At 39.2% G+C, this 16,530-nt stretch overlaps 1 protein-coding gene across 2 annotated transcripts in view; it reads right to left on the reverse strand.

Moving 5' to 3' along the window:
- The window catches only part of GHR (growth hormone receptor), a 275,628-nt gene that overhangs the window by 70,999 nt on the left and 188,099 nt on the right, over window positions 1-16,530 (reverse strand). For both annotated transcript variants that reach the window (XM_027767675.1, XM_027767674.1), the window contains exon 3: window positions 7,633-7,698. In XM_027767675.1, coding sequence (XP_027623476.1) covers window positions 7,633-7,698 — 66 coding nt within the window. The remainder of the gene's footprint in view (window positions 1-7,632; window positions 7,699-16,530) is intronic.

Below are 16,530 nucleotides of genomic sequence, written 5' to 3' on the forward strand. Positions count from 1 at the left end.
GTAAATGAAGTTGTTTATAACCTAGAAAAAGAAAAAAAAAAACCAGTGGATTGTTCACCTGAATATACCACAGCTGAGAAAGGTCCTATCGCACAGTTGGGCCTCCTGGCTATTTTTGGATGTATTTCTTCCCTCTCAGTCTTTTGGTTTCTTCAAGAGGAGCCAACAATGTCTCTCTAGTCCTGTCGATAACTAACAACTACTCAATAAGGCGCCTGCTCTTATAAATATTTCAGTAAGCAAAGATTGCAGGGAAGGAAGGAATTGGTGTAGATTATTTTGGTTTTCTAGTTAGAGGGTGTCTCACTTTGAGGTTGACTATACCCTCAGACATTATTTACTCATGACTTAATTATTCAGTCAAAAACTAAATTTACAGGAAGGTACCAAAGACAAATCTTGCCTAATTGAAAATTTTTGTCCCAGCTGGCCTTTCATGCAAAAAAAAGGAGGGTATGTAGGGTGGAATGTATAGGGAAGTAGGGATAGTGAGGGCAGGATGACAGGGATATCTTTCCCCTCACGTCCCACAGAGCTGCTGACCTCACTCCCTCAGCCAGCTAAAGTTCACCTGTAGCATGAGGCAAATAATATGTCATGGGCTCACATGGACACCTGTCTACTAGACAGTACGTTATTTATTGCTGTTGTTAAAATCGATCCAGGACATCTTCTGAAGCAGAAACAAATGTTAAGCTATAGAGTCTAAGGGCACATACAAGAATCCTATCAATGAAACAACACATGATTATGGAGAAATGATTCAGCCAGGCAGCAAATATTATAAAAGTAAGAGAAAGGAGCTCTGGACTGAGTTGAGTCTAGTAAGGGGTAAATTTGCCCTTTGAAAATGGTAGAAGTGTGTTTAATAGCCTCTTCTAGCTGTCTATACAACCTCATCTCTTTTATACCCAAGGACAGGGAAAGAAAAAGAACAGCACTCTTCCACATACCTTGATAAATATTTGATCTAATCTTATTTAAGGGCAGTCTTCAGGGAAGCCTTTAGTGGAGAAGTGATTAAGCCAGTTTCCAGGCTGCCTCTTCTTTCTGTACTACCTGTTTGTCTGGATGTCTGTCTTTCACGGCCTGGTGCCAGGTCTCGTGCTTTGGCCATTAGGAGTTTGGGGGCCTCCAGGCCTCTCCTTTCAATATCTCTACTTCTCCACCTGAAAACGAAAAACTTAACCTATTGTCTAGACTATGAGGCTTATGGAAAAACGTGAAAGTTTGATTTTCTACATGAGGGTGTTCCTGCCTGGAAAATAAAGCTTTGCATTTATCTGTAGAAATAAATGCCAATTGAAAGATATATCCATAACATTAAAATTTTATTTTTTAAAATCATGTTTCCCCAAATTGGGCTGTACAAATATTCTCTAGGGTTCAATGAGAATTCTATTTCCTGAAAAATATACTACTCCAATATGAGATACTGGGGAACTTCAGAAAATTCATGAAAAAGTGGGATTAAACTCAAAAGCTACAGATTCATGTGTAGAAGAATCTTTTTTAAAAAATAATTATTTCTTCCATGAGAGAGAGACATATACATATAGAGAGACAGAGAGACATGCACTCCCAGCAGGGCCCCTCATACCACAGTCTATCCCCAGTCTCAGCTGGCATCGACTATGGGCATCCATGTGTGGTGTGTGCCTACAGTTGAGAACACTCAAGGAGTCCCAGGACATGAACCCATGTGAGTTCAGCTGTGCTACCACTGTGTACCGTCTAGCCCCAAGATCTTAGGTGATTTATTTATTTATTTATTTTCGGTTACAAGCAACTTCATTTATTATTTCATTCTAAAATATTTCTGTATTTGTAAAATACCAGCTACAAATGTCCAGGTACTAAGAACAAGACAAAGAAGAAACTCTTTTGCTTTGGAGCTTATGATCTCTTAGAAGAAGCTAGCAGGAGAACGAAGTCTAGTATACATGTTATGGACAATATTGCTTTGGCATTAGAATATCACCTCATTCTCTCAGTTGCCATCCTCAGTGTGTTATAACAACAAAGTCCAAGAGCACTTCAGAAAGTTTGTGGAAAAATGGAATTAAAGTATGAGTTTGTTTTGGTGCAAAAACATTAAAATAAACACACAGTTTTAATAATATGCATTTTCCATGAATTTTTGAAGACCCAGAATATACTATACTCAGTGCAGTCTTTTTTATTCTCTTAGTAAATATATAAATAAATCTAATAGGGGACAAGCTTTGGTGAGTGGAGTGGGTAGGTAGAATGCTTCCAGTGGTGCAGGACACTGCTACTCTTTTAGGATTAGTAATAGTAATAATAGTAGCAGCAGCACGGAAAGCAATAAAACACCTAACATTTACGCCGTGTCTGTTTTTTGCCAGAAACTTTACTATGTACCCATTTGTTCCTCATAGTGACCCTTTGAGATAGATGTTGACCTCTCCACTTACAGAAAAAGAAATTAAAGCTTGTGGTGTATTTGCAGCATGCTAAATATACAACACTGAGCAACTCATGGTCTCCAGCTCCCTGACTCCTGGTCTTCATTCTGCAGCCTGTAGGACCAACCGAAACCAAGGCCAGTTTGCCACAGCTACTACTATCTGATAAAAACAAATACCTCCAAGACTTTTGTGGGCCCTTCTTGTTTACTTTGACTCCATGAAAAAGAAAACTGCCAGAGGAGGAAGTGCATCTACTGCTCTCAGGCTTGAGCAAACAGTTTTATTACTTATCTGGGTTAGTCTTTGCACTGAAGAAAAAATGCCAAACTCGAACATTATGAAACCTAGGCTGATGCCTCTCCTTTCTCTTGCCTTTTTAATTTGTTCTCTGTAATTCCTGGAACCTAGTATGTACTCATTTAACAAATATTTATAAGCTTTATTTTGTGCAAGGCCCTCACTTGCATGAGGAGGGGCGCAGGACAATTAAAGATGAGAAAGACTCCACCCCAAAAGAAAGATACCATGTGTATACACAAACCACTTGCGGTTCAAGGCAAATGGTGCACAACATCAAAGGTTTTGGAATCTGCAGAAAGAAGTTCAGTCATAGTCAGGATGGCCTCAGGTGTTTCTCCATTTCTCTGAACACTCGCTTGGATTTGCCCAGCAGAGCTTCATGGTGGCAGGTGCACACAGCCGTATGTGCTGACAACACAGAGCACAGATGGGCTCTCCACAAATATTTGCTTTCACAGTGATTCAAATTTGGGGTTTTAGAAATGTTAAGAGAGAGAGAAAAAGGAAGAAAAAGGAAAGGCTGCTTTTCCAAGACACATGAAAAATCAAAAGTTAACCTACAGCGGTAAAGACATGAGTGACACTTGAGAATTCCTCAAGGACTTATGAGTGGTCTCATCTTTGAAAACATGTCTATTATGATGCTGTGGGGTTCCTTTCAGGTGTATGAGTCTTTTATAGTGAACATTTTCTTATTCTTCAGCATGAATTCAGTGGTAGCAATCAGTTTATGCAAGATCTACAAATCCGTAATGTCAAGTTTGCCCCTAATCAGAGCTGCATGTTATACTAACTTTCCATGCGGTACCTGTGATGTGATCATGACAACATGCTCTGGACAGGCCAGCTTCAAATAACTGTCTGTTATACACATCAGAAGCGTTTATAGGGGTTGAGCTTTCATTTGATGGAGTATATTTAATAATAATAAATATATTAATGTCCCCACTCATTAGCTGATATAGTTAGTCCTTTCTTTATAATATAGTTCAAGAGTTGACTATGAAGGGAAGTCCCAAAGTGAATTCTGAATTCTCATTAATGTCAGTTACCAAAGTACAGATAATTTGCTACAAGAGACTGAAAGGTGGTCCCCAGTACAAATCTGGTATTCCAAAAATTAGTATGCTACAGAAATAGATTTTTCTATTTAGAACACAAGTGGGCATAGTTTTTCTTACAGAGCTAGACAGTAAATATTTTAGGCTTGTGAACCTGTGGTCTACGTGATAAGGTCTTTGTTTGCATATGATCACCCTTTGAGTTACTTTTGGTTTAAAGACACATTATCTCATTTGTCCTGAGGTACTCTACTAGTTGAACTATGGTTAAGTGGTACCCATGTTCAAACTCTTTGTTAAAACCATTCATCTTTTTATAAATATTAAATGTTTGTTTTCTTCGCATATATACAGATTAATGTGTATTAAAGTTCAGGGCACACCTAGACAGTAAATTCCAAGATTTTTTTCCTCCACGGACAGCGTATATTACTTGAGACAAAAGCAGAAACACTAGGTTATCACAAGGAGGAGTTGCTGCAGACAAAGGGCCTTTCTGCTGGCGTGACAGAGTCAGGTGTCTTCTCCCAGGAAAGGACTCCTGTAGGTAGAAGCTGGGGCTCTGTTGAGAGTGGTGACTAAAGAGTTGATTTTTTAAGCTGTGGAACTCAGTAGCAAATCAGTGGGCTGTAAGTTGGGAGAACTTAAAGGTCACAACCAACTCTGGGATGTATCAGCTTTCTAGAGTCACTAAAAAGTGTTCACTACCCCCTGGGGGTCACAGGGGTGAAAGAATGTTTGTCTTGGATTTCTTCTTGAAAACTTTGTGTTATGCTTTGGTAAAAAATAACTATGCCAGGAATAGATATTATAGAGTATACACAGCACACTGGAATTTTTAGGGAGAAGCTTAATCACCCTCCTCAGACTTCCTTAAAAATTTACTCATGCCTAAGATTAAGGTTTTAAAAGCCCCATGCTTACAAACAGATTTCTCACTATTTTTGTATTGTTTGGTTTTCAAAAGAAGTAGAAGCTCTTAATAGCTATCTGTCTGCCTCTATCTATCTATCTATCTATCTATCTATCTATCTATCATCTATCTATCTATCAATCAATCATCTATCTAGCTCTAGAAAGGACCTCCATTCCAGAGGTTTCATAAACAGTGGCCTAAGCATATGCACAGAGAGAAACAGGTCTCCTGTAAACTAAGTGCTGAATATCTGAATATCTACTCACCACTGACTATGACTAAACAAATAGCACCTTGCATTTATCTTACCAAAGAAAAAAGCCCCATGCTTACAAACAGATTTCTCACTATTTTTGTATTGTTTGGTTTTCAAAAGAAGTAGAAGCTCTTAATAGCTATCTGTCTGCCTCTATCTATCTATCTATCTATCTATCTATCTATCATCTATCTATCTATCAATCAATCATCTATCTAGCTCTAGAAAGGACCTCCATTCCAGAGGTTTCATAAACAGTGGCCTAAGCATATGCACAGAGAGAAACAGGTCTCCTGTAAACTAAGTGCTGAATATCTGAATATCTACTCACCACTGACTATGACTAAACAAATAGCACCTTGCATTTATCTTACCAAAGAATTCTTATCTCACAACAACTAAAAAGCAAGGCAGGTATAATAAGGAACTGATATGTGTGAAAATAATGGCAGCTGTTATGCAGATATTTCAGGATAAAAAATAGTCACTGCAAAGTCCATATTTTAAGTTGAGTGAACACCACTGTCTGAATTAGCAATATATCTATATTACCTACACTTTATGTAGAAGCAGATACAACACATTGTGCTGGAAATATCTTCTTTACTCTCTTGGTCTGTTAAGAGAGTTAAGAAAGTCATTTTCTCTGTACCTCCTTTTCTTCTTATATAAAGAGAATAATTCGACCTGCCCGCCTCCTAGTTCAGTGAAGCAAGGAAGGGGGGGATAAATAGTATCCCTGGGATGTTTGGTGTTGTCTGGAGACCAGTGATTTTATGAGTCAGGAAAGGCTTACCACTCGTTTGAGTGTAAGAAAAAGCCAACATAAACAGTGTTTCCTTAAAGGAATCACAAGAATCTGTGTTTACTTACTGAATTATTTACTGAACTGTTTATAAACAAGTGGACCGTCGAGAATTAGGTCGGCTTCAATGTCAGTGCTGTTCTCTAAGACATGTCCAAAGCTCAGTTTTCTGTAACAAATAAATGCTGCACAATCACGCTAAGACTCCATCCCTGCAAGGACACACTTCCTTTATGTTGTGCTTATTCTAGCTGAATTGTCAACGAATTAGCCCTAAAGGCACAGTACCTCAGAAAAAGAATGCTTAAAGCTGAGAGGGCCATTCAGCTCTTATTGGGGCAGTCTGGGCATCGCTCAGGAGCAGGGCTATTTACACTTCCCTTGGCAGCTAAAATGACAACAGGATATCACAGAGATGCCATAAAGATGTCTTATAACATGCCCAAAACAAGGTCTGACATTAGTTGCATCACTTGCAGGTTCTGGGGAAAGTTTTTGGCAAAGACTGAAAGTATTTACACTCAGCAACGGACAGGAGAATTTTCTCCTCCTGTATATCTTTATTTTTTCCCTTTCATAAATGACTGCTGAAGGGCATTCAAGTACTTCACAGTAACCAAAGTATACTTAAGTATACTTAAGATAGTGGGGATACTGGGGAGAGCCTGGCTTTCATTTTTTGTTTGCATTTGTGTGTGTGTGTATGTGCAAACTGAAACAATTTTCATTGAACACTCAGCTTGTACTGGGTACTTAACAGATACTGTAGTATATAAGGATGTGTATGATATAATTTCTATCCTTAAGGACTGTTCAGTTAAGAAGGGACAGGAAGCACTCAAAAGTCCACATTATAGTAAACTAAATTACATAATTTTATAGTCCAAAATATAGTTGAGAATAAACTATTTTAGAGGCTGAATCTAATACATGTTGGAGTAAAATAAAAGTGATGAGAGACTATAATAAACACTATGTAAAATAACCATGGGGCTAGATACTATTCTACCTACTTTAGATACGTCAACAGCTATAATGCTCACAACAACCTTATGAGGTAGGTTTAATGAGCTTCTCTGTTTTAGGGGTTAAAAAAAGCCCCAAGGCACAAAGAAGATTATCAAAGGATCAAGTTATTTTTATTTTTTTGGAGAGGTTTTCGCTATAGGGCGTGTGCGCTCACCAGACAGACAGAGAGAGACAGAGAGACAGAAAGCGAGAAATCCCCCCCCAGGGGGGATGGTTAGGCCGCAATCCCTTCGCCTCTATTCTCCTCTCGGGATCTTGGGCACGCATGCACACGCGCCTGGCGTGAGTTTTAAGCCACCGGGTCCGGGATGTGAACCGTGGTCGACTACGTGGGAGTCCAGCAACATAGCCATTACGCTAACTGCTGGTTCTTGATATGTGGTTATTTTAAGGAAAAGACCTAGCAATACATGAAGACAGAATTTTGAAGTATAAGGTAATTTGGTTGGAGAGACAAGTTTAACCTTGCCTTGTACCAATGTAATCACTTGATAAATACTTTAAAATAACAATAATAAATAAGTATTTGTAAAAAAGGGATTTGTAAAACAAGGATTTGTAAATTCAATAAATAATTGTTGATCCACAGTAACTCATTTATTTTTCTTTCATTAATTTGGCATAATCAAAATAGAAAGTTAAAGAAAGTGCCTTTCAGAGAAGTTGAAAAATAAATCCTGAACAAAAAGGTTTTTGTGTGCTTATAAAATTTCAATTCAGTCTCTTTCATTTACCAACACGTCAAATAAAATAGAGAAAGGATAGTGGCGTGAATGATACTGAAACAGGAAATACAGTATCTATGAAGGGAATAAAAGTGCTGAAATTCTTACTTGTCCCTAGGCCTGGGTTAACTCTTTGCAGACTCTGGGATGCTCTGCCAAGGATAGCTGTTGTGGCTGGAACAGGAAAAAAAAAAAAAAAAGCATTAGTAATCTTTGTGAAAACAATTTAATGTTGTTGTTGTGGTATGACTTCTGTGATGATAATCAGGTTCTTGGTGTTTTGGGACAAAGAAATAAACAAAATAGTGAAAAGAAAAGGTAATTTATTAAGTAGAAGTGGAAGTACACTCCTGAGAGGTAGGAATGGGCAAAGACTCATCTGTATCTGTTGGAAAACTTGAATAAACTGTAAATTGCGTTTTAGCCCCTTCCTTTTCTTTTATTAGAAGCACTATTGTTGCCAGGGATACTCAAACTCATGGGGGTCTCTACCTGGGATGTGAGAGTCTTAGCTTTGCATAGGAAAGATTTCAAGAGCAAGTCATTGAGGAATGGTGAAGGCGGGGAAAGTATAGAGTGGGCTGCTCATGAGGGGAGCTGTCACTTGGGGGGAGATGGGTGAGCAGTTTCATTCCTTTTCAAAGAAAAAGGGAGCATTATTGCCTGAAGGGAAAAGGGTAGTGACTTTCCTGAAACTGCTGTCCTTCTAGTTTTCTGGTCTTACTAGAGTGAATTCTAGCATTGCCATTATTATTCTACACTGTCATGGCACAGATGGGATTATCACTTGGCATGCTAATACTGTAGTACAAAGAGGGTGAGATGACTCCAAAGGTTAGGCAGAGGTCATTCCAGGTGCCATCTTGGGTCATGGGGTGCCATTTTAGTTCTAACTGGTTCAGACTCGGTCTCAGCCACTTGTTGTCTGTCAGATTCTGGGTGTTTACATGTTCCCACCTCACTTTGGAACCTCACTCCTGTCTCACTATTGCTCTCCCTCCCCTGCCAGCCTGCCTAAATATGAAAGGAATATTCTCTGGGGGTGGGAGGTACGGGTGTGTGTGTGTTGGGGGGGAAGTCTCCTTACTCCTTAAGTTAAGCCAAGTACCTTGGAAATATAAAGAAAAGGGATGTTGTTTCTGCAGGCTTTTGTAAGGAGAACTTTTTAGGGGGAATCAAGAACTAATCCAATCAGAAAAAACCTATAAAAAGGCAGGGAAATATGTACCTTATCCATGGCTTCTATCTATCACCCCTCCGTGTTTCCTCAGTCATTCCTGGGAACAACATGCCTATAAATAGACCCAATTTAGGGCCATAGGTTGTTTTTTTTTTTTTTTCTTTAATTTTACCTTACGGGGGTCCTCCTTAATCTAAGGGAGATCCACCTTGGCTCCCAGGACTCAGCTCTCAGTACTATCCTGAGCAGGTGTCTGCCCTTTCAAGGGCCACAGCAACCCTGTTGAAAACAATCACTAGTTGTCTCACTTGCAGTCTTTCTCTAGGATTAGTCCCTATAACTCTTATCGCCAAGCTCTTTATCTCAGTTCCTTTACTACTGGTTGTAGACCATTTCACAAATCTCTTTAGGGCCACGCGCCATACGCTGCCTTTAATACGATGATGATTTTCTGATAGACTCCTCTCTCCAGCTCTTCTCCATTTTCTCTGCTGTTCTGTGTAATGGTTTTTACTAGGGACAACTCACCCTCGATCTTTCTCATACCTTTAATTGCTTTCATTTTGGGACCAAATGGGAACTCCAAAGGAAAGTATCATATCAAATGACTACCTCTTGGGGAAAAAATCAAAAGTCCCACTAATTCTTCAAAGACTTGCTTGGGCCTAATTATATGCTACCCATTTCTGTGTCCTCCTTCTCCAAGAAAGAACCAGAGGAAAATAGGTCAGAACTCTCAAAAGGACTCCAAGGATCTTGGAGTCTCTCAGTTTGACTGAAGACGTTCAGCTAAGGACATGGTCCTGGGGTCCAAATAAGACCTGGCAAACTGGGGACACTTAGGCCATCGTTCCAGAGCTTCATCTGCCTCCAAGGGATGCCTCTAGTGAGATCTGAGCTCTAGTACTTTTAAGAGGTCTCTTCACCCCGAGAACCTTGGGGTGCTTCCAGAAGGTTGAGCACACTTAGCATCTAGCAGTTCTGATAAGGATGTTGTTTAGGGATGCCTACTTTGTTCCCTTAGGGTTATCCACTGCCAAGGGGGACACCCAGGCAGGGATCTGCCACTGGGTTGCCTATTTCTTCCTCTTCTGTTATTTTATTATTTTTCTTTATAGAAGGTATGGGAAATAACCACTTGATCTCCTGGGACTCTCCCCTGCGCTGTATCCTTAACTATTAGGAAAATTTTGATCCTGTTAACTTAAAGAAAAAAATACTTAATATTATTTTGTAATACAGCTTGACCTCAATATGAACTTAGGGACCAAGAATGATGGTCACTAAAGGGGGCCATTAATCGTAATACCATTGTATAGCTAGATTCACTATGTAGAAGACAAGGGAAGTGGTCTGACGTCCCATGTGTCCAAGCCATTATGGCTCTTTACCACGATCTTTTCCTATTCAGGAAAGTTCCTAGAGGTTCTTTTGGCAGGAATGAAACATGCTACTAGCCTTTCTCTATTTTATTTGGAGTATTGATCACTTTTTGGTGACCAGAGGTCACAAAAGTATTCTTATGTTGTGAGAGTATATAGTGAGAGAAACTGAGTTTGTTTCTTTCATATCCTAGGAGAGTAATGAGACTTTTGTTTTAGTACTCAATAGAAACCCATGATAACAATGGCAAGAAATCTGTCTCTAATACACAAAGAGGAAGAGGAAGAAAATGAAGGCAGAGTGGGAAGTGAGCTGACCTACTCCCAGCTCTCTGAATTTCTGATTGGAAGGGTCCAGTCCACTTTCTCTGGTCACTTTTCAGTATACTTTTTCATGAACTTTGCCCAGCTAATTAAGAAGTAGCCTTTGGGTCCATTGTTCACAGAATAAAACCCAATGAAGAAATTAGGCTCCTCCCCATTGAACAGTGAGACTTCTCTCACTTGTAGGTTTTGTTCAGTTTGGGCTTATCAGTGAAAGTATTTTTCAAGTGAAGTTAGGCTTTGGTAAATCAGTATTTTAAACAATCATGTAGTAAATTGTCTGGCTATCAGTTTTGAAAGGTTTTTTTTTCTTCTCTCTAAATTTGACTACTATCTCCATCTGTAAACGATATTTACTCCCACATGCAATAAAGAATAACGGTAAAAAGCGATTTAAATGCACATTTTTCCTAGACTAAATAATGTATTACATATTGATCTCAAGGTGACCAGTAAGCAAAATTCTACTTTATGGCAATCCCATCAAATCTACTTGTTGCCTTGATACTGAAGTCTTCATGATTACCATTGTTATCTGGAACCACTCCCACCACCATTATTCCTTGCTATAAATCAGATAATACTTTATTTCAATACCTCTTGCACAAAGTTGAGCACGAAAACATTACTTTTGGTCAATGGTAAGTTTATATGAGAGGACTTCAAAAAGTTGGTGAAAAATGGAAATAAAGTATGAATTCATTGTGGTGTAAAACATTTTGAAGTCTATGCGTGATTTTTTTCATTATACACATTTTACATAAATTTTTTTTGAAGACCCCTTGTAGGACTTTCAGTTGTGAAGGATCTGTTTTGCTGATAATTAAGCATTACTTCAGTTTTGATAGCTTAGAAGAAAAAAGTGAAGTTAATTAATAAATAATAAACAGAGTGGGAGGAAAGTTTTAGAGGTGCTGGATAGGTTTATAGCATAAATTTCAGTGATGATGTACACTTATTTTCAAATCATGAAATCGTATACATAAAATATATACAGCTTTTGCATTATCAGTCATACCTCAATAAGGCGTTTTAATAATTGGTTAATCTTGGAATGGCACACAAACACACATGTTATTTTGATCAAAATTATCCAGTGAATCGGTCTCAATTTTCAGTTCAAATTTGAGAAAACCGATGGACACAGTTTCTAGGCCTTAGATCATCAGTAAAGCTGACAAATTTTTCTAGAAGGAAGCATGAAGTGGAATGTGGGGGTCAATTATAAGTCCCCAAGGAGCATGAAGAGCCAATCCTCAGGCCCAGAATGCTTGGAGAGCACTGGCCATCTCTGACTCTTCACAAACCAGGATTTTGCCTTTTTTTTTTTTTTTTTTTAGCAACCAGACATCTGGTGCTTTCCCTTTTAGGGTGCATTTGGTGACATTTTCATAAAAAAAAATCCTATTCAGCTAACATGCTCTGCAATATGTGATGAATTAAGATATAAAAGGAGCAAGTGACATCCTCATGGAAAATCCACAGACAAATGCTGGTGCCAAGAAGGTGCTGTTTACGAAGGTAAAGCAAATGACAAAAGTGTACTGTCTTAGCAAATGGAGGTGTCATGCTCAGTCATTAATTTTAATTAGCATCAGAGCCTTGTACCTATGTATGGAAGTGCTGAGCAATAGGGAAAAACAAACAAAGGAGGACAATAAGCAGAGATTCACAAATCCAACAGTGCCAAAATTAATGAAGCCATCATAATCCGTGGTCTCATATATGATCTACAGAGATTTCACTTATTCACTATTCCTAAAAGATCAATAAATACTCCTATAGGGGTTTTTAAATGCTGAGCTTATAAAATGATTGAGTTGTAGCCCCTGGCCTTAGTGAGCCCCATGTCTTCTAAGCAGAGATCTATAAAAGAAGGAGTGGGCAAGCTTTGGAGGAGCAATGAAATGACCTTTAACACATTTGGACAAGCTTCCTGGGGAAGGGGAGTCCTTGAGACAGTTGCTAAGTTTGGGAGAAACAGAAAATGAAGAGGAAGAAACAAGCAGCTGGGGCCAAGGGAGACCCTTACACAAAGGCACCAAGTAAGACACATCCTGTATTATGCGAAGAGCTGTGATCTGTGTAGTCCCAGCTACTCAGGAGGCTGAAGCAGGAAGATCATGATAAAGATCTGTCTGAAAACAAGTCACACACACACACACACACACACACACACACACACACGTGCTATAATCTGTAGGGAATGAATAGAGCACTCCTGAGCTGGGGTATGTTGATCTGGGAGAGCCACAGGAAGATTGGAGAGGATCTTGCCAAAGAAATTAATTTTGATCCTGTAAAAACTGAGGAATTACTGATTTGGTGGAGCTTGTCCATGGACAGGGCCCCAAGACCACTTAAACCCGATCTTGTATTTAGTTTCCCAACGGAGGCACATATCTGGACCTTAGCTTCTCTGTCTGTAAAATGGGTAGAGTAATAGTATCTACACATATAAGGCTTAAATCAGTACATGCAAATAATTTAATCTGCAATCTAACAAGTGACTAGTAAATGTTAGCTCTTCTTATCATTATTGTTATTGCCTTTGTTATTGTTAGCTATACCTTGGCATGTCTTTTCCGGTGAAGAATGTGACATCAGAACTGTGCACTTAGTGGTCTGCACGTATGAGGACAGGATGCTATCATAAGCCCACCTACACCCCCATTATGTGGCAGTGGGCTGTTTTGGGGAAGTGGTATCAGTGGACTACAGGGTGACAACCTACTTATTTTAGGGATTCAGCTCGAGACCAAGTGTAAATTCCAATTCTCTGTTATTAAATTAGGAGAATCAAAGTTCCAACAAGTAGCGTAAGTTAACAATTGTGCAGCAATAGCATTTAGAACCAGCCCTGATGAAAAGTGCCTACACAAGCGAGTACATGGTACTGCAGATGGCAACCACTCCATACAATGCCAGGAGAAAATGCATGTAAAGGGCCTTGAGTGGCATCTGGCATAAAGTAGGAATTGGGTAATATTAGCTATTGCTATTATTATTTACTTATGGTTATGATATCGGTAATAATGATGTTATAACTGTCTTGGAATATTTATTTCAAGACTTTTCTAAGAGATTTTGCTTTCCCTCAGGCATCTTAATTGGCCTCCCCTAGCCCCAGTGTCCACTCATACACCATTTGCGGCAATTGCTCATTGGCCTGTGCTCAGTGGAGTACGACGTTGCTGCTGTCATCTTTGTAACTTCTGTTATGAGCACAGGGTAGGGTACTTAGTAGAACAATAATAAGATTTACTAAATAAATGACAGAGATGAATATTAATTATAAATGCTTTAAACTTTGACTTTTGGGGTAAAAAAGAGTAATATAAAAATACTGGGTTATTGGAAAAGTCATGACTTGTTATGTAAAAATGCATCATGAATTTTTTTTTTTTTGGAGAGGTTTTTGCTATAGGGCACGTGCACTCACCAGAAGACAGAGAGACAGGAAGCGAGAAATCTGACAACCCAATAGTTTGTTCTCAGTAAACAGTGTCTCTCCTTGGAAATCTCAAGTTTTTTAACTACCCTTCCTGCCTTTTTGAAGTCTATTTATTCTTTCTTATATTCCAGAAAATTTCCTTCCTAGAATATCAACTTCTAAAGCTCTTTACAGACCTACCTTTGTCTTCCTGTTCTTCCTTTCTGTCAAACTAGGATTACCATCATCAAGTTGTTTTCAGTTTAAAGTCCTTATCATCCTCCAATCTGCCCTTGGAATAAGGCTCAAGTTCGAATTTAAGTTCACTGGCTGAATTGACGCTACATTTTACGCCATTCTGCTGTCTCTGAATGAGCTGGTTTATGGGAAATTTAAAAAAATGTATATATGTGTTATTTATCTCACACTTACTGTAGGCTTAAAGTGCAACAACACCATTGTAAGCACATTTTATGAATTTTCCCATTTTGTCCTTACAACAATTCTCTGAAATGGGTATCATTATTAGTTCTATTTTATGGATAGGGGATTGCAGGCTCAGAAAAGTTAAGTAACTTGTCTAAGGCTACCCAGCAATTATATGGTAGAGCCAAAATTTGAACAGGAGCCAGATTCTGACTCCACCCCACCTCGATTTCCCAAAAGTACCTAATCATCAAGATCTCTGTAGTATTTATTAAACATACAGATCCCAGGCCCTGATGCAGACCTATGTGATCTGACTCTCTATGACTTTGGTCAATATGGATATTGACAGGTCCTGGGAATCTGGAACCTCTACATTTACCTTTTTCTTCTCCCGCTCCATGCCAAAGTTTCTTATGTCAAGAAACATTTCAGAAACTCTTCACCCTATTTTCGTGCTCTGGTCAAGATCAATGTATCCTCTGAAGGGCTCCAATTCTAGGGCATACCCTCAATGTGGTCACAACTCATGCTCACTGGGGAACACTCGATCACGTACATGCTTCTTTCTCACCACGATGAAGTCTAGGAAATGACCCCAATGATTGGAACTGCTGCTGCTGTCCGATCTGTTCCATTATGGTGTGTCCTTCCCACTTTAATCTTTCATTGTAATAGTTGGAAAATGGGAGGTGTTGCAGTTAGGTCTTGATGATACATGGTGTGTGACTTTAATTTATTAATTATATTTATTCCACAGGATTTGGTCTTGGTTATAGATACAGACCAGAGGGCCATTTGTTTGTTCAAGACATACATATGAAGCACCTATTATGCCTCAGGTACTATGCTGGACATCAGGATATAGTGAGAAATAGACTTGAGTAAGCCCCAAAGTTCATTTTCCTCTATTTCCCTAAATGGGTCCTTAGCCCAGACCAATGGGTTGGCTCACCATTTGGCACGTTCTTGATTCTAGGTCTTGGCCCACTTTATACCATTCTCTTTGCTTTCTTCAGAATAGGGAGAAGATGGGAAGTAATTCCCATCTGTAAAGTAGAGATAGTAATTCAGAAAATGAGAAAAAAGAACATACCACATTTTATTGCATTCACTTTATTCTACCTTGAAGAGAATGTGTGTGTGTGTCTGTGTTTAAATATATTTACTGTATGTGGCAATTCTGTGTCTAGCCAGTCTTTTGGCACCAGTCTTTGAACAGTCTGTGCTCACGTAGTGTTTATGCGTCACATCTCAGTAATCCTTGTAATACTTAAAACTTTTTCATTATTCTTATATCCATTATGGTGATCTGTATCACTGATTTTTTTTTTTTTTGGAGAGATTTTCACTGTAGGGCGCGTGCGCTCGCCAGACAGACAGAGAGAGACATAGAGACAGAAAGCGAGAAATCACCCCCCAGGGGGGATGGTCACGCCGCAATCCCTTCTCCTCCATTCTCCTCTCGGGATCTTGGGCACGCACGCACACGCGCCCGGCGTGAGATTTAAGCCACCGGGTCCGGTACACGAACCGCGGTCGACTACGTGGGAGTCCAGCGACATAGCCATTACGCTAACTGCTGGTTCCCTATCACTGATTTTTGATGTTACTCTTGTAGATGTTTTGGGGCACCACAAATCATGCACATGTAAAACAGTGAACTTAATTAATAAATGTCACATGTGCTTTGAATGTTCCACCAACTGGCCATTTCCTCAACCCCATTTCTTACCTTTTCTTCAAACTTCCCTATTCCCTAAGAAACAACAATATTGAGATCAGGCCAGTTATTAACCCTGCAATGGCTTGTAAGTGTTCAAGTGAAAGGAAGACTCATACATCTCTCGTTTTAAATAGAAATCTAGAAATGAGTAAGTGTAGTGAGGAAGGTGAGGTAAGCTGAAAGTTCTGGCTCTTGTAACAGGCAAGCTAAACAACAGATTTCCAATGTAGATGAAACATTGGAAGAAGATGCTATATAGGACTTTTACTTACATTTTTAAATGTTTGTTTTCATTTTTAAAAAAATACTTATTTGTCTCTTACATAAGGAAGAGCAAGGGAGAAGAGGGGGAGGGAAGGAGAGTGGGTGAGAGAGAGAAAACAAAAAGAAGAGGAAGAAAGGAGAGGAGAGAGGAGGAGAGGAGACAGAAGAAAAGAAAACAAAAACGAAAAGAGAGAGAAGAGAGGAGAGAGGAGGAGAGGAAAGGAGAGGAGAGGAGAGGAGAGGAGAGGAGAGGAGAGGAGAGGAGAGGAGA

Source organism: Tupaia chinensis, unplaced genomic scaffold (genome assembly GCF_000334495.1).
Source record: "Tupaia chinensis unplaced genomic scaffold, TupChi_1.0 Scaffold144378_1, whole genome shotgun sequence".
In the NCBI taxonomy this organism is placed as follows: Eukaryota; Metazoa; Chordata; class Mammalia; order Scandentia; family Tupaiidae; genus Tupaia; species Tupaia belangeri.